The sequence below is a fragment of the Schistocerca cancellata genome, chromosome 2 (genome assembly GCF_023864275.1).
Source record: "Schistocerca cancellata isolate TAMUIC-IGC-003103 chromosome 2, iqSchCanc2.1, whole genome shotgun sequence".
In the NCBI taxonomy this organism is placed as follows: Eukaryota; Metazoa; Arthropoda; class Insecta; order Orthoptera; family Acrididae; genus Schistocerca; species Schistocerca cancellata.
In genome coordinates, this window is record NC_064627.1 from 608,003,304 (window position 1) to 608,026,845 (window position 23,542).

Genomic DNA, 23,542 nt, shown 5'->3' on the forward strand with positions numbered 1-23,542 from the left:
CTAATTCGGCCGAAATGGATGATAGTTAAGTAAAACGTGACCTAGACTGGTTTGTTCATAAAGAAGACTATCTGTGTACTTCTTTACCAACCTACTGTGTACTATCGCACTCTAATAAGTCACTACTATCCTAGAGCCTTATGGCTTTCACCAAACATGCAATGCTAAAAGAAAACTTGTATCGCCTACACCAATACAATCACCAGCTCACGAAATATTCAAAAATAAACTAACATATTTTCAGAGAACAAAGTAAAAGTTTCAGATTCAAAACTTTATATAATAATGCAGAACAGCATGTTTTTTTAATTTACGAGGGCCAGTCATAAAGTTTTAATTATCACTTCGAAAAAAAATTAAGTTTGCTTGATTAATTTTTGTTTGCTTGTAGGCAAATATCTGCAGCCTCGCTAAGCATTGAAATCTCCGCACCAGAGTACGTAGACATTAGGAACTGGCAGAGCGCATCTCCACCTTGCCAATAGACTGCGAAGATTTGTTTTGGCTCCTCTCACGGCGAAATACAGTACTCTGGCGCGGGGATTGTAAACTGCGCAAGTGCTGTAGACATGTACCTGCAAACAGACGACAAAAATTAATTACGAAACTTAATATCAGCGAGACGATAACTGAAACTATCGTACAGAGCAATGTAACATCGCAGCAGTTGCGATGAATTCCGGTGCAGTCACCGAGATGTACGCAGATTGCGGATAGCGAAAGCCACACACGCGGTCTCGCAGACTGAGTGTAGGCGCATCCCTGTCCCGTCCCTCTCTCCCCCCTCCCCCCTCCCCCCTCCCCCGCACCACGGCTGCCCGCTCCGCCTGCGCCTAGCATCGGTGTGGCCTGCGCCTCCGCCTTCGCCTTCCGCCCCCGCCTGGCTGGGAGTGGCGGCTACGAGCTACAGGCAGCGGCGGCGGCGACGTTCTGCGCAGGTGTGCCCCCGGCGGCGGCGGACTACGGCAAGCGGCACATCGGCGCCCTGGCGCGCCTCGGATGGCTGCCCTCCTTCCGGGCGGCCCCTGCGCGCAGCGGACGCTCTGCGGGCTCCCGCTCCGGAAAAAGGGCCACCAGGTCAGCGGGAAAGCACGCCGGCCATTGGCGAAGCCCTCTGTAGAAATCCAGGGCCAAATAGCAGCTTGTAGTTCCCCCCAGTAGCCATCCTTGTCCAAAAATGACCAACAGTTTAGCTGTGGAGAACGTCGAATCAAAACTTCTTCCAGCAACCAGTTTAGGCGATATATTACCGACGTGTAGGAGGACTCCCACCTCTGATCCAGCCAAAATAGGGGGCAGCATTCAATGACTGGTGTCCGTAGACTTTTGACACGGTAAGCCCTTCGATAGCTGTGTCAAAAATCTATGGGTACCAATCATTGAATGCTGTCCCCTATTTTAACTGGACCAGAGGTGGGAGTCTTCCTACAAGTCGGTCAGAGGGCCCGAAGATGGCTTAAAATATCGTCTAAACTGGTTTGAAACTTCCTGGCAGATTAAAACTGTTTGCCGGACCGAGACTCGAACTCCGGAACTTTGCCTTTCGTGGGCAAGTGCTCTACCAACTGAGCTACCCAAGCACGACTCACGCCGCATCCTCACAGCTTTACTTCTGCCAGTACCTCGTCTCCTACCTTCCAAATTTCACAGAAGCTCTCCTGCGAACCGTGCAAGACTAGCACTTCTTCCAGAAGGCAAAGGTCCCGAGTTCGAGCTCGGCCCGGCACACAGTTTTAATCTGCCAGGAAGTTTCATATCAGCGCACGCTCCGTTGCAGAGTGAAAATCTCATTCTGGAAACATCCCCCAGACTGTGCCAAAGTCATGTCTCCGCAATATCCTTTCTTCCAGGAGCGCTAGTTCTGCAAGGTTCGCAGGAGAGCTTCTGTAAAGTTTGGAAGGTAGGAGACGAGGTACTGGCAGAAGTAAAGCCGTGAGTACCGGGCGTGAGTCGTGCTTGGGTGGCTCAGTTGGTAGAGCACTTGCCCGCGAAAGGCAAAGCTCCTGAGTTCGAGTCTCGGCCCGGCACACCGTTTTAATCTGCCAGGAAGTTTCATATCAGCGCACACTCCGCTGCAGAGTGAAAATCTCATTCTGCCTAAACTGGTTGCACAACAAAATAATAATTGGAAATTTAGACAGCTGAAAGGTGTTTTGATTCGACATTTTGTATTGAACAGCCGAGATCCTGCAAACATCTGTATAAAGACGGACATACAAAGATTTGTCTGTGTCCACTGCAGTAGTTCGTAGTTTACATACGGGCTGATTCAAAAGTCACGCGACGTAGGAGAACTTCGTTATTTGTGCAGATGCCGGAAGACTGATACAGGGCAAAATTGCTAGAAATATATTGTTTTAAATAGGGAGCTTAATGTTGCGGCATAATTCAAGATTTTAAACATGGCTGAAACAGGCGAAGTACTGATGCTATGCCGTGTTCGCATCGACCCTCTGTCCATAATTATGTTGTATAAAAGGAGATGATGCTTTAACTACTGACGACGCCTTTCGCACAATCGTTTTATGTATCTCCACTGCAGGATGTGATTTTAGTGTATTTTACTTCTGATGCAGGTATACTTAGATATACCAAAACTGTGGTCAAGGATTTTTATAAATCTTATTCTGCAACTGTTTGGCTGTTATCATTTACCGTGTTGCGGCATAATACCATTCAGGTCAAGCTGGCCATGTGGTCGAGCGGTTCTAGGCGCTTCAGTCCGGAACCACGCGGCTACTACGGTCGCAGGTTCGAATCCTGCCTCGGGCATGGATGTGTGTGATGTCCTTAAGTTAGTTAGGTTTAAGTAGTTCTAAGTCTAGGGAACTGATGACCTCAGACGTTAAGTCCCATAGTGCTTAGAGCCATTTGTACCATTCAGGTCAGTTATTGAGTAACTTTATTAGTCTGCCTGAAATCATAAACTTAAAAAAACAAGAGTGTCAAATTGGCAAACTCACTGAGTGAAAACTGAATCAGATTAATAGCTTCAACTGCCATGTCCTGCACCTGTACCGCTTGGACACTACAGAAGGAACTGTTCAGATTGATTGACATCCTGTTGACGGCATACCCGAATACAGTTCACACAACTCTTGTGCACTTTACATAACACCGCAGGAGTTACGTAAATTGGAGGTAAATGGGAGAGAAAGGAAAGGAAATGGATGGAACTGACGATATCAGCTGCATACAAACTGTACGCAAAATCGGCAGCGACGAATGAAAATGTGTGCCAGACTGTGCCTCGAAACGGGGACGTCCCGCTTACTAGGTAGCTGCGTTAACCAAGGCGCCATCCAGACACATTTATTGCAAATGCACGAACTATCTCGAGGCTCACATTCCCATCTAGTTCCGTCTATTCGAGGTCCCACATTCCCACTTGTGCCATATATTTGCAGTACCCGTCCATGTCCTCCATGCTCGCATGTTCTACATGTGCACTGAAAGTTGTGGGTCCATTACTCATCGTGCGTGGTGTCTGTTCTTTCGGACTCATATAACCGTAGGAGTTATTGCCGCACATGCTCCTCTGATGTCTTCCTACTGCGTTTCTACCTAACGCTCAGATAAAACTTCATGCGGCAATTCGCGAGTTGTTCGTCCGAAGTGCGGCGGTGCTCCGTCTCGCTGAAAGAATATCCCCCTCCTTCGTTTTCCTAGGGGTATATTATACAAGTTAGGAGTCTCATCTCAAGATGCTGTCTGTACAATTCAGTAGTAAGCTTGTTGTTACGAAAATTTGGGTCCGATGAGAACATCCTCGTGTATGGCACACTACACATTCAACCCTGGGCCAGTCTGATTATGAGCATACAGCAGTGTATGGGTTCTCGGTTGCCCAGTACACAGAGTCATGTCTGTTCACTGTTCCGTTCAGATGGAAAGAGGCGTCATCGCTAAAAAGAATGTCAGCTTCAAGATGTGTCTGGTGCGTTCTACTTTCTGTAAACAACGCACAGAACTGCACCCGTCTACCTGCATCATCTCCTTGAAGTTCCTGGACAAAATGCACACGATGTGGAAGGAAATGATTTCTGGAGGCGGATGCCTTACTAATGCCACTTCTGGAGCCACTTTTCTTGTTGATCGCGTTGGCCAGACTGTCAGCTTAGTTGAGGCTGCATGATCTGTTGCCGTACGTGGCCACCCAGGTTATCGTTTGTCATGGATACTGCCTGTTACCTCGAACCGCTCCAGTAAACAATCAATGGTTGCGCGATGTATGGGTGGCTGATTTGGATGCCGTCTTTGATATTCCTCCGCAGCTTCCCGTAGACTCACGCTTGCAGCATGGATAAGAACCATTTCCATCCTTTCCTGAATTGTGTAATGGAACACTGATGTTGATGACTGGAGAAAAAGAAAGATTCAACATTAAGGTCATTTAAAGCAAGACTTTTTTTGTTGATTACTGAAAAAAACGAAAAAATACAAATTCACCATCAAGATCATGATTTAGAACATATGTCTGACTATTTTGCCCTCTACTATTTTTTCGATATTTGCACACATAACGTAGTTGTCCTATATCGTGCGCCTTCTAATCACCCTGTATACTGACCAACGATCTGTAGTTACCCTTGTAGAGATCTGTAGGCTACAGGGACCTACTGACACTGTAGTTCGCCTTGTAGACATCCATGATCAACACAGTCCAACCAACGACGTCTAGTTAGCTTTGTAAAGGTCTGTAGCCTTCCCAGACTTACCAAGAGTCCACAGTTCCCCTTTTAGAAATCAGCACCCTGCACATTGCCGTTTTGCCTTGCTGTATGACGCCACTTCGATACTCACAAAGAGCCCTTACGGACCGCCAATGCACTTTTCGATTTTCTTCATATTAGCAAGAGTTGAACGTAAATGTCCGACATCAGTTTCCTAAAGAAGTACGACACATTTTTTCAGAACAAATTACAGAAAAGAGGCTTTGTACATTAGAACATTTTCGAGTGCTGCTAAGAACAAAACTTTCAAACCTTATTAAACGGCCACTGTTGCTGAGTGTATAACTCTTGTAATTAGAAATTCACTAGTTTGATATGTGCTAGTAGCAACTTTTTTTTCTTTTATTCCAATATGTATTTATTGCAAAAAGAAATGTTAATTAACAAATTTCGATTATATTTTTTGAAACGAATAACATAATTTTATTTAAATAACTAATCCACTGAGGATGTGAGTATTCATCAAACGGTAAAAAAACTGCGAATTGTCAGGCAGAAAATAACGTACTTACTTATTTCTAGAAATTTAACATTATTACTGATATGCATACATTTCACATTTCTGTGCCAAGTTTAATTTATATTCGTACAATAGGGAGTTAAAAAGATGATTCTTTTAATAAAGCAAATATGACTAAATAGTTTTTACTTAACGTTTCGATTTGGTAGTAAATAAAGAATGCAAATAAAAGGAAAAGGTTTGCTGACAGCGAGAATCGAACCAGTGACTTTACAATTACAAAACTTACACGCTACGCACTCGGCTTCCTTTAAAAAAAATAGGCCAAATGTGTATTTAAAGAATTGGATTCATTCTAATAGCTGAGTGTAATTTCTTATGGTGCAAGCTTTTTACAATTCATAGTACGAACAACTCATTGCTTTCATTGAAACTTAAATTGATAGTCCCTATAGATAATCGCGCTCCCTTCCCCTTGTTTATCAGTGCTCTAACCGCAGTTGATAAAATGCACAAATTTATCACCGGTGTGCATTTTATCAACTATGTACCTTTCAACAACTGGACTTTTATCAATATAAAAGACGTGTGGAGTACCTTTTACGCTTTGACTTCAAGAAAAGCAACAAGGCAGTCCATATAATAAGATGACGGCAGTATAAGCGCAAGACCAGAGCTCTAACCGATTAACCGGTGAGCTATATGGTTTGTTCCCTAAGTCCTCCATTGCGCTGAAATACACATACAGTCAACGACAACGTTGTATAGACTTTGATGCAAATGTTATCAAGAAATCCTTCAAAATTATTTACATTAAGCAGCAAGGAGTTTAAAAACAATTTCAAATAATTGTGACAATGTAAATACACATTTTGTATCTTCAAAACTATATTTTAACAGTATAAACTTCTTCTCGCTTCTTGCGGGAAATATCCTCTGTGCTTTAGACATAAATTAGAGAAAGTAAATAGCAGAATTGCAGCAATTGCTACGGAATCTTAAAATAAGAGTTTCATGTGAGTTACGATAAAATAGGCGTCTTACATTTTGTTCAAATTTTGTCGTAACAAGAGCTCTGCTAAAATGATCGAAATCTTCTGTACTTGGCAACGCTGGAAAATCTTCATTTTTTTACAGGCGATTTTTTCTAGATTTTTTCGGAAGTGCGTTGTATTTGGAGGTGTAAAACAACCGTAGGCTATTGTATAGTATCATAAGTAAGCGCAGGCTACATTAGTATTCCTAGTAGCATTGAGCAGTTAAGATTGTAACCACGTTACCTGTACGTTAAGTGAGTTGCATACCTATCGGGCGTTACCTGATTTCTATCGTCAGAAACGGCGAACCATCTAGAAACTGGGTGAGTGCATGTAAAGGGTAGAATGATCTACGGAACATTTTTATTCTGCGTAGTTATCCTCGTATCTCTTATTTAAAAACAAACAGTACATACAGCAAAATTGAAATTGTCAATTTTTAATTCCAGTTTTACTGGAAAATGGATTTGTTATGTGAAACAGAGGGATGTTGTAGTAAAAATAAAAAAATTCAGTTTTGTTATACAGTGGTAGAAACCGCCAAGTCCTGAAAGAGGTAATTATAAAAAAAGAAATCAAAACAAAACAAAACACATCAAACACCGTCTCAATATTTCGTTGAGATCATATCAAAAATGTTTCTGGTATTCATAAAGAACGGTATTATTTATCAACAACAACAGGACACTCCTACCTCTGAACGCTCTGTTGAATACAAAGTAACAACAATAATTATATAGATTTTTTGTATTTGTGCATATAAACTGTACTTGCGTCAGAATTAATTGCTTTGGTTACATAAATGCACAGAAGTTAGCGATAAACTAGTTTTTGTTACTTATAAAAACCAATTTATACTTTCTAAAAATATACAATACCCAATAGGCTAATTCTGAACGATTTGCGCTTTAAATTATGCGTAATACAAACCAAAAAACAAAGAGAAATTGTCGGCTCAGCTTCGCACTCACACATTCAATCGTTTCTTTCCTTATCAATGCCAGCAATACTACCAGTAATCCTACCATTTACTACGTCACTAATCTGGAATTTTGTGGTAAGTTCCTGTGGGACCAAAATGCTTACACACTACGTAATCTAACTTAAACTAAACGACGCTAAAGACAACGCACACACACATGCCCGAGGGAGGACTCGAACCTCAAACGAGGGGAGCCGTGCGGACATTGGCAAGGTGCCCAAGACCGCGCGGCTACCCCGCGCGGCATGATTTATTTGTTGTGCGAAAACTACCGAAACTTAGTTTTGGTGGAGCATAACATAAGTTGTACAGCTTTATGAAACTGACGTCGAGGAACTGGCGTTCAAATGCTATGAAGTGTAATGTAAATTGAAGAGTGAAGAGCCGTCCGTAATGTGTCAGTGTGAGACACAGCACAGCACAGTCAATGCCGGCGCGGCTCTTACTAGTCGGACAGTCTCAAGTCTGTTACCCACGCAGCTGAGACCCTCTCGCCATCAAGCTAGGGCGGTGCATACGTGGGCAAGTGCAGCCATCTTCCGGGATTGCGGAAATTCAACAAGTTGATCTACGTATCGTCCACTGTCAGAGTGTGCACAGCAGCAACTCACTTTTACTGTCTTCACGAAGAAACTATTTACAAAAGTGCGTCAGAATTCAGAAAGCTTTCCATATCGCAGGCATTATGCAGGGTACTGGTTGACATTCTACAATAATATATACCAAACAATCTGCTGTTTCAACTGTAGAAATCTTCAACCTGCATGGGACAGTCTTTAGATCCTCTTGGAGATATACTGCTACCCCTCCTCCCTCTAACGAAGGCAAAGCTATTGTTGTTAGTTACTATCTAGAGGTAGCACAAAACCTGTAGACCTCCATAGATACCTCTGCGTCAATGTCGTACCTCTGTGTCGTAGCCACAGTTTCAAACTCAACATGGACGGCGTAACCAGTATTCTGTTTCATTCCTATCGATTAGTAAATAGTATTTACTCGAGAAGCGGGATGCAACATATAACCTGTTTTCCAGCAGTACTTTATACAGTTTAAGTGGTGTATTAAATAAATCGGTAACATGGCATTCGGTAATGAAGTGTCTACTTCTTTCATTGGCGTTGCTGGTCACAGTCCTTAATTGTTTTTATATCCACCTACTTTTCGACGTCTGTCCCCCAAGTCGATTCCAACAACTCTCTAGCTGTTCTGTAATTGTGCCCAGCAGAGCTATTTCGAAGAAAATTTGTAAGGGAGTTGATTCTGTGGTGTTAACAATGGCTTTGCGGGATATTTCGGTAATTTAAGGTTTCACACGTTTCGTGCCGCGTCAATTATAATGTGGCTAGTCGTACAGTAGTAAAGTAGAACGATGAACCATCGTTACAAACCTACGAGCAGTTAAAACTGCTAGAATGTATTGGATGTTACTTGGACTGAGTTCAAGGTGGGGTTGGTGGACTTCATTTACACAGTGAACCAAACGGCAGCCATCTTTACATTCGACATTAATAGCCCTCATATTGAAATAACCCCATATGTTGGAATAGCTCGTACTTTTGCTGGAGTCTCGGAGAAGACGGGGTGGGGAGTCGGTGCCTGAGTTCGCCCAAGCAGCGATTTGTCAATGCATGAGTCACTAAATGCCGCTTTTAGCAACTGAAGGTGGCCATTGTGGCCGAAACCTGTTACGATTGTGTCATAAAAAACTGATTGTGTCAAGAAAGAAAGAAAAATTTACAGGGATATGTCTTCTGCGCAACTAGTTAGGGCGTAAAAGGTCTTTCATTCGAGGAAATTGTAACTGGTATTTTTCCAAGCATAATATTTTCAAATAATTGTGGAATTCTCAAGTCATCGAGGATAAAATTAATGTTAACCGTACTTGAAAGTATGTTATTATTAAGAGTGGGCGCTGTACTAAATACCAGCTTCCAAGAACTGGAAATGAGACAAGCAAATAACAGAGATTTTCACTTGTTTTACGCGGTAAAGTTGGTAACAGTTGGGTAAGTATACACTCTCTACACAGGGGGATTCTGTATGTACTGTTTTGTTTTAGAAGCTTTTAGGTGAAAGCGACATCAGATCTGTGACTTCATTAAGATTTCATATTTAGCACAAAGTTGTATACCTAAAAGGGAAGCAGTATACGCGACTAGAAGCCTATTTAATTGGTGAATTAATTGTGTTTAAACTACAAATTATTGCTGGGCCGATGACTGACTGTCGAGTCAACGTCTGACACCGCCCTGCTCTTCTGTTTCCTGTACTCTCATTCACTAATAATATATAGGTTATGTTATTAGACCACTTTCATTGGTCAGCGCTTGCAAACAAGCTACACGTAAATCTCACGACGTCAAAGTTACTCCAAACACTCGCTGACGGATGTGCAAGACTCTGAAAATCAAAGAAAACAGTTGATCTACAGATACGCACCATAACACAAATTTTCGGTGAAAAATCGAAATGATACCCAACGAAACTAGCCCTACGAGGTAAAAGATTACAAAGAGGCCTCTGCGCTCCATGTTATGATGTTCGCCATTCATTGACATGGATACTAGTGACGAAACTCTTTTTTTCCCTTCTCAAATCTACGCCACCATCCACCAGCGATGAATAGTGCACGTGTATGTACGCGACGTAATTATGTTGTAAGAATATTTTAAAAATTGCCTGCATCTACAGCAGGCTTATTCCGTGACTATCAATGACATGCTTTCACGCAAGTGGCACGCATATATGGGTGACTGAGTTTTCTAAGCGTTGTTGAAACTGTTTTTCGCATTATCATCACAATAAAAATCTGTACGAGCATTGAAATCTGGGCAACGGAGGCCCAGTTTATTCGCGCCGTGTGCAACCTGTATTTCGCCGAAGTATTTATTTGCTGTGTGGAACCATTATAGTCGGATTACATCTGGAAAAACCAGTATCGTTCTTACAAGGCGAGGCCATATCGTTCCAATCAAGGATTTACTTCAAACTGTAGACTTTTGGTAGTCCATTAGAACAACATTAATGTGCAAGTAATAAGGCGTACTACTTAGGCGATTTAGAGAAAATCGCAACAGAAAGTTTACGCGCCAATGATAAGTCGGTGCGTTGGATCCTGAGTACGAGCTGGCGCCGGTCACGTCGCTACCGTTCAAACTCCTTAGCAGGTGGATCGCTCAATGATTGACAACGAGCGAGAAGTTATTACTCGTGAAGGTAGTATTAAAATACATTCAATCATACATCACCAATTTTTGGCAACGATATTTATGAAAATTTTGCGTTACGCATGGTTTGCGTCCAAACTGTTGTAAGAAAGAGAAATCTTATGAAATGTCAAAGAGCTTTGTTTTTCCTTAGAAACTCTGAAGATCCCTTGTGCATCAGGGAAAACTACGCTTATTCGAAGTAGCAGACGCCGTTTTAATTTATGTTTTCCGTGTCTGTATGAAAAATATCATCGTGCAACTTGTAATGTCAAAAGCACATCCGACCATTAATCGTACATTACCCCCATATTCTTGCACATTGTGACTCATTGTATAACTGAATAACGTTATTTATACCTTTATTTATAGATGTTTGGCTTGGGCTTTCCAAACCTGTCTCTGATCCTTGAAACCTTTGTCTGCAGACCAAAGCGTGCAGGTGCAAAGCAGTTCTCGGTAACTTACCCGATTGCAGGTAGAAAGGTTTTCGGAAATCACGATAGGCATACATGCATTTTGTCGTTTTCCTGTCGGTAATTATAAACATAATACTTGCTGTGATAATAAAAATTAACGAACAAGCAAATGACATTGGGAATTCAGTAAAAGTTCATCCAAATACGGTTGTCTTTACATCATATTACCTTTGAAATGTAATATATTCAAATATGTGTGAATTTCTAAGGGTCCAAACTGCTGACGTCATCGGTCCCTATACTTAAACACTACTTAAACTAACTTACGTTAAGGACAATACATACATGCATGCCCGAGGAAGGACTCGAACCTCCGGCGGGAGGTGCCACGCAATCCGTGACATGGCGTCTCAAACCAAGTAGCCACTCCGCACGGCAATGTAATATGTATGAAATATGACCAGTGGTGAAAAACTATGAATTAAGACGAAAAGCATGAGCAGGATACGGTCCAGTGAGCGACCGATTACGGAGCTTGAATGTTAACCACACGACAGCCTCCACATCGGGCTCAGAAACGCAACGCACCGATTCATCACTAAAGAGTAATGCTTCTCTTGAGATTTTCTCGAAATCGCCCAAGTAGTATGCCTTAACTTTTGCGCATTATGTTGTTCTAATCGATTTGCTTGCCTGCAGTAATGGAGTATTTCTGCTATTTCAAGGAAATTTTCCTGATAGAGTAACCCAGGGTATCGAACCGTTGCCTTCCAAAGTGGCAGGATGTTTCGTCGCTGCTCATACGTCACTGCAGAGTGGAACGTACATTCTGAAAGTGTGTCCCTTGTCTGTGACAATAAGCTACTTTTGTTTTCACACGATTGCCCTAAAATCACTTCACACACAAAGCTGAACTATTTCACAGTTTCTCCTGTAGTATCATCGCCAATTTTTGGGTTTACATTTTTTTCACAACGTTTCTACCCGTCTGTTTTTTGTTTATGCTTAAAAGAAAATCCCGCGTTCAACAGGTTCTTATTTTTTACGTAAAGCAATATAATTTTTACTTCTACGTTTAACCTTCCTTTCTTCAATGTATGTTATTTTTGCAAATGTTTCAAAATTTTTGCTGCTTTCTCTTGGCCGTTGACGATGTATGTTTTACTTTTTTTGATCAGCTTTTTATTTTTTAAGTGGTATGTATTTAGAGCCTTCTTTAATGGACCAGGTGATGAACTTCTTACATTTGCGATGGCTTTTTACCTGTCTTATTACATCTGAAAGGATCCCTGTTATTAATAATATCCTAGTGCATTCTGTTCCTATTCGCTAACACTGAACTACTGCCAATCTTTTTGTAATTTAACAGATCTCTGTTGAGTAATGGTTCAAATGGCTCTGAGCACTATGGGACTCAACTGCTGAGGTCATAAGTCCCCTAGAACTTAGAACTACTTAAACCTAACTAACCTAATGACATCACACACATCCATGCCCGAGGCAGGATTCGAACCTGCGACCGTAGCGGTAGCGCGGTTCCAGACTGTATCGCCTAGAACCGTGTTGAGTAATATTTAGAGCGCTAACTTTCATAATAAGCAGGTCAGCCAAGTCTGTATAGAACAGTGGTTCCCAGCGTGGTGATAATTACTCCTTGGGTGAGGGGGGAAATGAAATTTTCTGAACGGTAAAAACAAAATGGTTCAGTTGTGTTTCGGTCACGAAACTAAATTATTTTCAAAAAATCATTACTAATATCACTATTATGTAAGACTGTAGTCCTGCTTGCATAAGTTACCAGTAATTACGTTTCTTCTAACTGACACTTAAGCATGGCACACGTACTTTGAACCATGCATCTACGACAATAAAATTGAGTCATGTATGCTTATTTCTAACGATCTTTTTTGTAGAATGAAGAAGCAGTTCTCCGTGCATCGCGAGTGTTACCTATAACTTCTTCTCAGAAAAGAAAGCTAACTGTCCAGAGTGAGCGTAGATACTTGTTACAAAACACGGTTTCACTGCACCACTCCTTTCCCTAGCAATACTTCCTTCGCCCACAGCCTATATGTCCATTAAAATTCAACCAAGCTAAGACGTGCCTCATGAAAATGCTTTCTCTGAGTTCTAGGTATCTCCCGATATGGGCTAGACATTGTTTCATTATTCACTTCGCAACAGATAAACGAACTAATTGAAAGCACAACACAACAGTAAGTACTTAATGGGTAGTACATTGCAGTAGATTCCACACAGTTTTTTTATTATAGTTGTTATTATTAGTGGCAGTGGTCAGACAGAAAGCATTAGCAACCTGAAGTCAGCCAGTTTCTGTCAGGTCAGAGGTAAGCAGTCCATCAGTCCAGTGATCTACGAACAATAAATCTAGCGCACACATCTTAGCTTGGTTGAATTTTAATGGAGATATAGGCTGTGGGCGAAGGAAGTATTGCTAGGGAAAGGAGTGGTGCAGCGAAACCGTGTTTTGTAAAAAGTATCTACGCTCACTCTGGACAGTTAGCTTTCTTTTCTGAGAAGAAGTTATAGGTAACACTCGCGATGCACGGAGAACTGCTTCTTCATTCTACAAAAAAGATCGTTAGAAATAAGCAGTGCTCTTTATCTCTTTGACTCATCAGTTCGTGGATTAACACAACACCTAAAAAATTAAATGTCCTTTATCTTTTGTCACTTCAAAGGTAAAAGTGATCAAAGAAAATTATTTTACATTCTAATGTTTAGCTAGTTGCCAATGTTGATGACGATGGGTAGAGGAGTGTTGCTAGCTAATATCTGATTACAGTCCTGGGTAACGGTCACAGAAATTTTGAGAATCTCTGGTATAGGAAAGCCAAGCTGGACTAACTACTGTTCGTTTGTTACATCAACCAGCCAGACAACGGTTTTTAGGCATGTGCTGCACCTGTTTGCTGGTATGCCAGACTGGTTGCCAGTCAATCACTGAGAAACACATCACACAAACGATAAAACAACGAAAGCACATTGAACATAGTTCACGTGGTCAACAAACACGTAAATAATCATTCATAACCTTAAATAAATATATCATTTTATTTTCTGGGCACCTAAACATACACTCTAATTTCTGAGTAAAGGATATGTAAACAGCGAAAAGGTGACAGTTCTTAAAATTACTTTACCAAGACAAAAATTATTCTTAGTTTTCCATGCTACAAAAGTGGCCCAGAACAAGAAGAGATGCGACACCGTTCGATTTGGTGCTACTACTGATATTCTTAGTTTATCATTCCAAATTTGGTCCGCAGTCAGGAGCCGACACAGTTTATCCTCTTAGCCCGCAGCTGTCGTGGTGCACGGACGGTGGAGGATACGCCACAAGGCACGGCGGAATCCGTAAAGGCAGGGGAGAGGGATCCCTCGGGATGTACGGGGAATCCCTCAGGACGCAGCGACTCCCCGAGGCGGGAAGATCTAGGCTCAGCAGACACGCCTGACGCCAGACATCTGGCGCCAGCGACTGACGCTGGTTGTCTCAGAGGCTCTGGCCGCCAAACTTTCTATACGTTAGAGCTAACCGTGACGCCTGGCATTACGCTGGCATTATTTGTTCAAAGTTCGACACTCTGCATCACAGACCCGCGTGGGGTGATGGATTAGTAGACACTCGACTTTTATTACAGAAGATCGGCATTTAGATTCAACTATGTACACAACAGTTTCGATTTATCCAAATAATTTCAGTCGAATTTCGTAATTGCTTCTTCCAATATAGCATAGCAGTTTTTTTCCTACGTCTACATCCAGCTGAGTTAGTGTTTTCTGGAAAAAGACATTAAACCTCAATTCTCTTCTTTTGTCATTGTAATTGCTAACAACACTATTTCGTATCTTCAGTGAGAGTGCGTTAACCACACACTGCTATTTTGTTGATAAACAGTTCCGCAACCTGTATAGAACATGCTACAGCCAACGCATTCGAGATAAAAGCGATTTTGTAGAATAGCTATGTGTTTAGTATTCCACTTGATGTTATATGCATAGCGACAATGGTTGAAATAGCCTACGGTAACATAAATTTGTGATAGCTTTTATCTGGTCTCTTGTAAGATAACGTTTTCTTTTTTCTTTTTGAATGGGACAGCTAAGGACCATTTTTCAAGTTCAACTCCATATTTGTTTTTTCTTTTCCTTTCTTTTAGTACTCTTTCATCTGTTCACTCTTTTTCTTCCTGTGTTTTGACAATGTCAGATTAGTGCTATTTCACTCTCTTACCTTGGCATCCTTCCATATTCAATAACGTTTCCCTATAAAATTCTGTCGGTTGTTTCTTCAGTTTTTTTATATTTTTTCTAATTTCTTTCACTTTGTGGATCCAACATGTTGGTGACCTTTTATCGCACAAATCTTTGATGACATTTTTAGTTGATCTACTGCCTCGCATTCGATATAAACGTCTAAAAATCACGAATTATTTTTCTCATTGCTTTTGATATATTTTTTATGTTTCGAAATATTTCATTGCCACTTCGTTACTTCCAATCTTCCACGGTTTTTCGTGGGTGTAATATTTTCCTGATGATTTATCCTTATACTACTTTTAATTTATATGCTACACATACACTTCCATATAGACATTCTGAATCACTACTGTATTGTTATGTCTTATATTTGCGTATTTGGGCAGTCATTTTTATTCTGAATTTCTTTAGTTGTAACATACCCCCTCTCCGTTTTATTTATTTATTTATTTTACACGTCTGGTTCCGTAGGACCAAATCGAGGAGCAAATCTTCAAGGTCATGGAACGTGTCAGCACATGAAATTACAACATACAGATAATGTTCATGAACACAAAATGAACAAGCGATAAGCTTAAATAAATACAATCAACAATATAGCATAGGAATCAGCTTAATTTTTCAAGGAACTCCTTGACAGAGTAGGAGTGACTCATGAGGACACTCGTCAGTTTAGGTTTGAAAGCGCGTGGATTAGTGGATTACAGCTAAGATTTTTTAATTCTTGTGATATCTTATTGAAAATAGATGCAGCAGTATACCGCACACCTTTCTGCACAAGGGTCAAAGAAGTGCGGTCCAAATGCAGGATGGATTTCTGCCTAGTATTAACTGAGTGAAAGCTGCTAATTCTTGGGAATAAGCTCTTCTATAACAGTTTTTCCAAAACATTTTCTTACATTATTTCTCCAGGATATTTAAAGTCTTCAGCGTCTTTATTTGACTAGTACATTTTTTCAGATATTTCGGCGCGTTTATAAGGCTGGTTAAATTTTTTTCCACAGAAATACTTAAAACCGTCCTACTGCCTGCTTCTAAAAGACTGATTAGTGTTACAGCAGATGTCGTATTCTCAGAAAGTATGGCAAAGTCATCTGCAAATGCATGACTGTTTATCCCAGTGTTTTTTCTTCTTGCCGCCCCTATTGGTGAAAATATATTTATTCAGTTTTCCATTACAAATTCTCGCTGTTTTTTTTTATCACAGTTACAAAGAATTGGGGAATGGCAGTCACCTTCCCGTATACTTGTGTTTATTTCGAAGGAGTGAGACATTTCTCCCATGAATTTCACTTTAGATACCGTGTCTGCATGTATTTCGCGAATTAGATTTGCTGATTTAGACTCTATACTAAATTTGGTTATTTTACCTTTAGTCTCTCTGTCAACAGAATCAAAGGCCTTTTTGAAATCAACGAACATTACTATAATAAATTTGGAATTCAGTGGTCTGTGAGAAATGATTGACTTCGGATTAAATATTTGTCCAGAACATGGTCTGCTCTTCCTGAAACTATCTTGGTATTCACCTGAATGACTGCCCAGTGTTGTTTCTATTCTGTCTACCAGAATCCTACATAAAGTTTTATGTGCAAGTGATAGTTAAGAAACTCCTCTGTAACTGTTAACGTCCCGTTTATTGGCTTTCTTTTGTCAAGGATGTATTAAGGCTATCTTCCACTCTCCTTCAAAGGTTGATTTAGCTCATTTTTTCTTCTCTACCTTTACTGTTGGTTAAGGTTTCAATTACTTCTTCAATAATTTCTTCGAGACTCATGGTTAATTCTTCTTCGAGATTTTCATGAGTATTTGAGAACTGGTACTGCACAGTCGAGAAGCTACACGCAATGTATTAGCAGTTGTGAATATGGACAACCATCAGCTGCATAATGGAATGAAAACAAAGAAAATTTGTGCCGGACGGGGACTCGAAACCGCATGCATGCTCGAAGGAACATTTCATCGTACTCCTGAGCAACACAGGCTCTGCAGTATCGCAGTCAAGAAGCTGATCAATATATTTACATCGGACCATGAACTATAAAAATTAAAACCTTACAATACAGTCTCCGTTCCTATGCCTACTTGTGGTTTATTTATATTCTTTTATTCTGTAAACAATAGTGTTGGACTGCATACGACTTACATAAGCTATCGGTAAGCAAGATCCGTCATGACAAAGCTTTATGATAAATACACAACGACAACTGAAGAACCAGCGGATGGTAGTGCTCGTAACTACCATCAGCCACTTATAACTTGATGACATTTTGAAACTTCATAACTAATAATCAAAGATTCAGCCGCTGTATATGAACTATCTTCGTAAAATGCGATATCTGTACTGGCACTACATGCATATTTTCGAATGCCACAGATAAAGGGGTGCACACAGGGCCGTTGTTACTGTAGGAACATGCACTCAAAGATAATGAAGCCGATTCTCATTCATTTTCGCTTACCAAACCGTAGGCCCATTTTCCTGTTGACACCATACAGAAATTATTCAAATTTAGGTTTACCTTTTCAAAAGTACCATTAAATATTATCAAGACTCACTGTCGACGATGGCACGCAAACGGAACGTCTTGTTTAACCTAAAGAATAAAAAAGAGTACATATGTTAGAGGGGAAAATACCGATGTATTTCCTATAACGGATACCTTCTATAGAACTCGTCTATTACAGATTGAAGTGTTAGGAGCTCTTCCTCGTAATACTGTCTTTGTATGAGGTAATAACTTCAGCAATCCGTTGAAGTATTGACCTTTGCTTAGCTCCGTGATGCTTGAAGTCGTATGTGCAATTCCTTTGTTTTATTCTTATTCAGCGTTTACAGCACTGAATAACATTGTGATGCTCCTTTCGGGGTGTAATCGGCAATTGAAATCTATTCCCTGTTGCCTTCGTTCCTGTATCATCGGGGAGTCGCTTTAAAATGTAAGTGCAACCATCTGATTGGCTGACTTCAGTGCTAAGAAACTTGGAGACGGCGCTGCGTATCGAGTTTTTTTCTTAATAATATTTCTCAGCACAACCTGCTCTGCAACATCCATACGACCTTTTCAGACTGTTTCTGACTGTCCTGTGGAGAGTCATTGGAAGAGAAAGAAAGTGAGCAATCAGTTCTTATCCTTTACAGACAATAACACAAATATAAAATACATATACCTTGCTATTGTTACGGGGAATTGCCCAAGCGGTAGTAATACGAGTGTCGTAGTCCATGTTTTGTGACGCAACGAAAGCAATGTATGTCGAAAATTGATCTCGTAAGGACCCTACGCATGCCCCAATTTATCGGCCAACCGGCGAACAAACTGTGCATGTGTAGAGTTTTTGGGCTACCGAGACATCGATATTTCTTGGCAGGCAGTCGTCTGGTTTTGTCCAGCCGACAGCTGATCCCTCAGCCACATACCCAACAAGTTGAGCCATGTGTAGCGCGGTCGTGTCAACGGGCAGACGTAAATTCGTCTGCTGTCAGTGGTGGGGAAACAAAGACTGTTCGAATATGGGTAACGTGACTTTGATGGCTTTGATGACAGAGTTCTTAGAGAAGTCTGAAGACTGCAGATGTTTGTGAGACACGTCGTGTGAGGAGTATAGCTACAGAGATGCAAGGAATTAAGCACTTTCTTCATTGCTGAAAGTGTTTACAAAGTATATCTGAGCGTCAAGCTATATGTTATGGAGAGTAAAGAACTGAATTCTGTTTACAGGTCCAATAGCTGCTAAATGCGTCACTTCCTGTATAAATTTTGCTGTATTTATTACATCTATGCTACAAGTATTTGCAGGTATTTCTATTTCAGCATTGCGGAACACAACTAAAAGCTCACTTTTACGAAACCTCATAATTCCCACACATTACCAAGCTTAAGTTTGAAATCTGACTCGAAGGTGTATACAACTTTCCTCTGTATTAGTGCTAAAGCCTCCTGCGATGTCACCCTCTGGCTCGACGACGCTGCAAACCGCATGCGAAAAGAAGGCCACAGTCAAGATGTTCATGTGACTTGTAAAGTGGACTAATGATGTCACGTTGGCAACAAATTTCACCAAAATTCTGCCCACTGCCATGACGTGTCACACGATCGGAAGGTCATCACACCCCCTCTTACCCACAGTTCATCCCTTCTTTTGACGCCTCTGCGATGGAGGTGAGAACTGCGACGCTCTGCGATGAAGTCACGCGGTTTTATGAGTGACCGAAAAAAACGTTCCAGCCTCATCGCCTGTCAGAATCGCCACGAGAAGGGGTGCAACGGGTTGCATAAAGAATGTCAATGGAACTACCCATTTCCCTGGGGCGTTGATTCCTACACATTCAAGGTCTAAAACGACGGCTCGCAGTGCGATGAGCAGCAGGAAGACGTTCTTGACAACCTTTGAGACTGCTAACAGTCCCATGCATTTCAGCCCTTCTCTGAGGACTTTGTGCGGCTGCATCCTTATCGAACGTGATCGCACCCGTTTGGAGAGCAGCGCGGCTGTAATTTTTGCTCTCGTGTACACGTTGGAACCACTAGAGACCGTTCAAAATCAGTCGACGGAATTTGAACATGATCCGAAATTAGTTAAGAGTCTTATGCTTTTTCAGCGCTCCTATTTTGAGTCCTCCTATAGCGTGATCATGTGAGGGTGGGGGGGGGGGGGAGAGGGGAGGAGGGATGTGACAGTGACATACACGTGAATAAAACGGCAAATAGTCCTTCTGAGACCCCAAAATTCGGCAAAATCCTCGGTTGCACCCGCCCACCTTTATTAAAACTGCAACTTTACAGGCAGAAACTGCGACGGAACCTTAGATGCTTGCAGGCTGGCAACCCTTTCGTCACTCTTCAATTCCAGATAGCCTACTATCAGGCGCAAGAGCAGCAGTGTAGCCCCGAAAGAGCAGCAGCGACACCTTCCTGCAGGTGCCTGGGACTCTCATCACGGTTTCTGTCTGGACAGGTTAATTTTTAATGTCCTCAACAATGGCGGGTGGGTGCCACTAAGAATGTGCATGTGGCTTTAGGAAGACCATTTGCCATTTAATTCAAGCGTGTGCCAATGTCACCCCTCTCCCTACCTCCCCTGTTATCAAGCCACAGGAGGACGCGAAATGGGAGGTATGAAAAAGCGTTAGTACCGTTTGCTGCTTCGGATAATATTCACGTTTCATGGAATGGTGTTCAACAGTCCAAAAAACCTATACTACAGCGCAAAACTTGGGGTCGCACTGCTCTCCAAAGGGATCAGATCACATTTAATGGCATGCAGCACCACAATGTTCACAGGGAAGGGCTGAAAGGCCGAGGGTGTAAGCAGTGTCAAAGGTGTCCCTCATCGCACTGTGAACAGTCGTTTTCGACCGCGAATGTGTGGGAATCTCTGGCCCAGAGAAAGAAGTGATTCAAATGACAGCCCATCCTGAGCGGAGACGTGTCTGGAATTTTTTCCTCGGTCACTCATAAAGCTCCGTGATTTTCAACGCTGGGCGTCACGGTTCCATCGCAGAGGCGTCAAAAGAAGGGGTCAAATGTGGGTAAGAGGGGGTGCGATGACCTTCGGATCGTATGACATGTCCACGGTGGCACTGGGCAGAATTTTGGTAAAATTTGGTGCCAGTGTGACATCATTAATCCACCTTACACTCACATGAATTTCTGAGCTGTGGTCTTTTTTCCGCATGTGTCGACACCTTGCGGTTTGAATCACCGTCGAGGCCCAAGGGTGACATCACAGGGCTCCACGCTTTTACGTCATTACAGAGGAAGGCTTTACATACCTTTGAGCTAAATTTCAAAGCTAAGCGGTGCAATAGATGGGAATTATGGGATTTAGAAAAAGTGATCCTTTAATTTTACTGCATGGTGTAATTTGAAGCGAGTTGGTTGGTTGGTTGTTTTGAGGAAGGAGACCAGACAGCGAGGTCATCGGTCTCATAGGATTAGGGAAGGACGGGGAAGGAATTCGGCCGTGCCCTTTGAAAGGAACCATCCCGGCATTTGCCTGCAGCGATTTAGGGAAATCACGGAAAACCTAGATCAGGATGGCCGGACGCGGGATTGAACCGTCGTCCTCCCGAATGCGAGTCCAGTGTCTAACCACTGCGCCACCTCGTTCGGTGAAGCGAGTTCAGCGGCGTGGGATATCACAACGTAATAATAAATAAAATGAGTTTCTTATACTTGTAGGCAACACCTAAATATTAAATACATAAATAAGTACATAAGATATACATAAACTTAAAACCACCTGCAAATACCGTTATAGGTTTCATGAATGGTTTTACACAGTAACCTGGAGATAAAACTGCACTGAAATGAAGCTCTTAATCAGTTTCGGCAGTAGCTAGAGATCTTCACAAAATTAAGGGCCTCTCCTCACTGCTTACAGCTCTCATCACAGAGATATCGTTCCTCAGAAGTGGTTTGGTGAGGACTAGCAACTTAGAAAAGCATTTGTTGTCCATTCTTAAATAATTGCGGAAACCATGGATATCTGTAGCCTTTCGTATCTGTTGTCAGTGATGGCAAAAATTTCTAGGATATTAGACCGCATCGTATCCCTCCTCAAATTTCTTCTTCAAAATCGGCTTTTCGACCCCTCTGATATGATTTCTTCAGGATCTTGTGGCATTATCTATTAACTGAACAGGCAACCGAAAAAACCTGAAGCTCCCAGTAGATGGGTCGAAAATTCGATTGTGAAGAAGAAATTTGGAGAGGAATATGATGCGGCCTAACAACCTAGACGCTTTTATCTTCAGTTTCAGAAATCATTGTACCCCTGCTAAATCATCAACAAAGCGCATGTGAATTTTTTCCTTAGAAGAAACCACTTCTACGCCCACAGCTTTCTCTCGCCATGTTCCTCCCGCCCTTTTCTGTCTCGTCATTTCTGAAACACCAAAGCTAGTTCCATTTCTTGAGTCTTTTTTTATGTCAAGCAGCGTCTCGAGGAACGCAGTCTCAACCAATAAACGTAACGTAAAGAACACGGAGGCAGCGTGATTGCTGAGTGCCATTGGTCGAGCCTTGTAGAGGCTGCCACCAAGTTGGTCGGTCGGCCGATAAATCGGTGAGTGTACAGGGCTGCCACGTCCAAGTTAATTTCGGACAGCATTTTAACGACAGTGAACCGTGAGCTGCCTCCTTTGTAACGTCCTAAGAATTTAGAGGGAGCAGAAGCCTTCTTTAGTTATTTATGGCAGTTGAGTAAAACCTAGTGGGTTGTTTTCATACTCCGAAGCGTTCAGGATTTCAAAGAAGAATTGTTTAGACGGCTCAACACTTTTTTCGCATGTACACATTACAGTGTCTTTACTCTTGTGGCTCGCCGGCCTTACAGTCTGCATTACAGCAAGCCGTTCTGATTATTCTAAAAATATTGGTTTCTAGATACCAGAGACAAGTATTGTTCCATGACTCACCCGGCTTACTTATAGAGAATACGTACGTTCCATTCTGTCCCCTTAATTACTCAGCTCTGTCAGAGAAAGGTACTGTACTATAGCTCATTCTCTTTCTGTAACCCGTTCAGGGTGTCCAAGAGGAATGATCGCTACTCTGACGTGTGACAGGAACGCTCGTTTCAAGCAAGAAAGTTCGAGTGGACCTACACCGTATTCCCAATGTTTCCGAGGCAGAACAAATTTAATGTACATTCCTTTTAGGGCTAGTGACGCGCATTTTTTGTCTTACCAACCCAACCTCTTGACATTTTACTCTAGCCGAACCTGCCTCTTTGCTTTCAACTTCTTTGCTCGGGATGGCTTTCTGCCATTGAACTACCTTGTTGAACGTACTGTTGTCCATGGTGTGTTGTGATTGAAGAAGTGCGAGGGACTGAGAATGTATCAGAAAGAAGCATCGCTTAACAGCGTTTGTACACACGCCGGCTAAAATGCCACACATGTATCAGGATTATGCAGATATGGTGGATGTTTGCGGCTTCGACGACGATAGTGCTCCTGCTGCTGTTGAAGAATGCCGTGGCCTCTTTCCGACTAGCAAATTTCCTGTTCATAGCATGTTTACTAAGGTTTCCAGCATATTGCGTGAAACAGGTATTCTTTAAAGTTCTCATTTTTCTTCTAGGCGTGTAGTTCAACAGCTTGTGCACGAATAGCAAAACTTGGTCGACATCGTGCAGCCTAGTCCTACTACCAGAACACGCGATTCTCTATCCGTATCAACGTCCTACAAACATGTCTATGGCGTACATTACATGCGGAAAACTTGTACCCATTCCACACACACTATCTTCATATTGTTGATGAAGAATACTCAGAATTGGAGAACACTCAGTGTAATGTCGTTTATTGAAACTGAACTACACTTCTCGAAATATCACTATATACACACAAAGAAAACAAATAACTATTCATTAAGAGCGTCGGTGAGGTCCGTCGGAGCTGGTCCTAGCTCG

The 23,542-nt window shown here is 41.8% G+C and overlaps 1 protein-coding gene across 2 annotated transcripts in view; it reads left to right on the forward strand.

Moving 5' to 3' along the window:
- LOC126162266 (uncharacterized) overlaps positions 1 to 23,542 on the forward strand; it is a 422,629-nt gene that overhangs the window by 393,862 nt on the left and 5,225 nt on the right. Inside the window, exon 7 of one of the 2 annotated variants that reach the window (XM_049918659.1) lies at positions 939 to 1,077. The exons of the other annotated variant lie outside the window; for it this stretch is intronic. Within the exon in view, the coding sequence (XP_049774616.1) occupies positions 939 to 1,077 (139 nt within the window). The remainder of the gene's footprint in view (positions 1 to 938; positions 1,078 to 23,542) is intronic. 2 annotated transcript variants of the gene reach the window in all.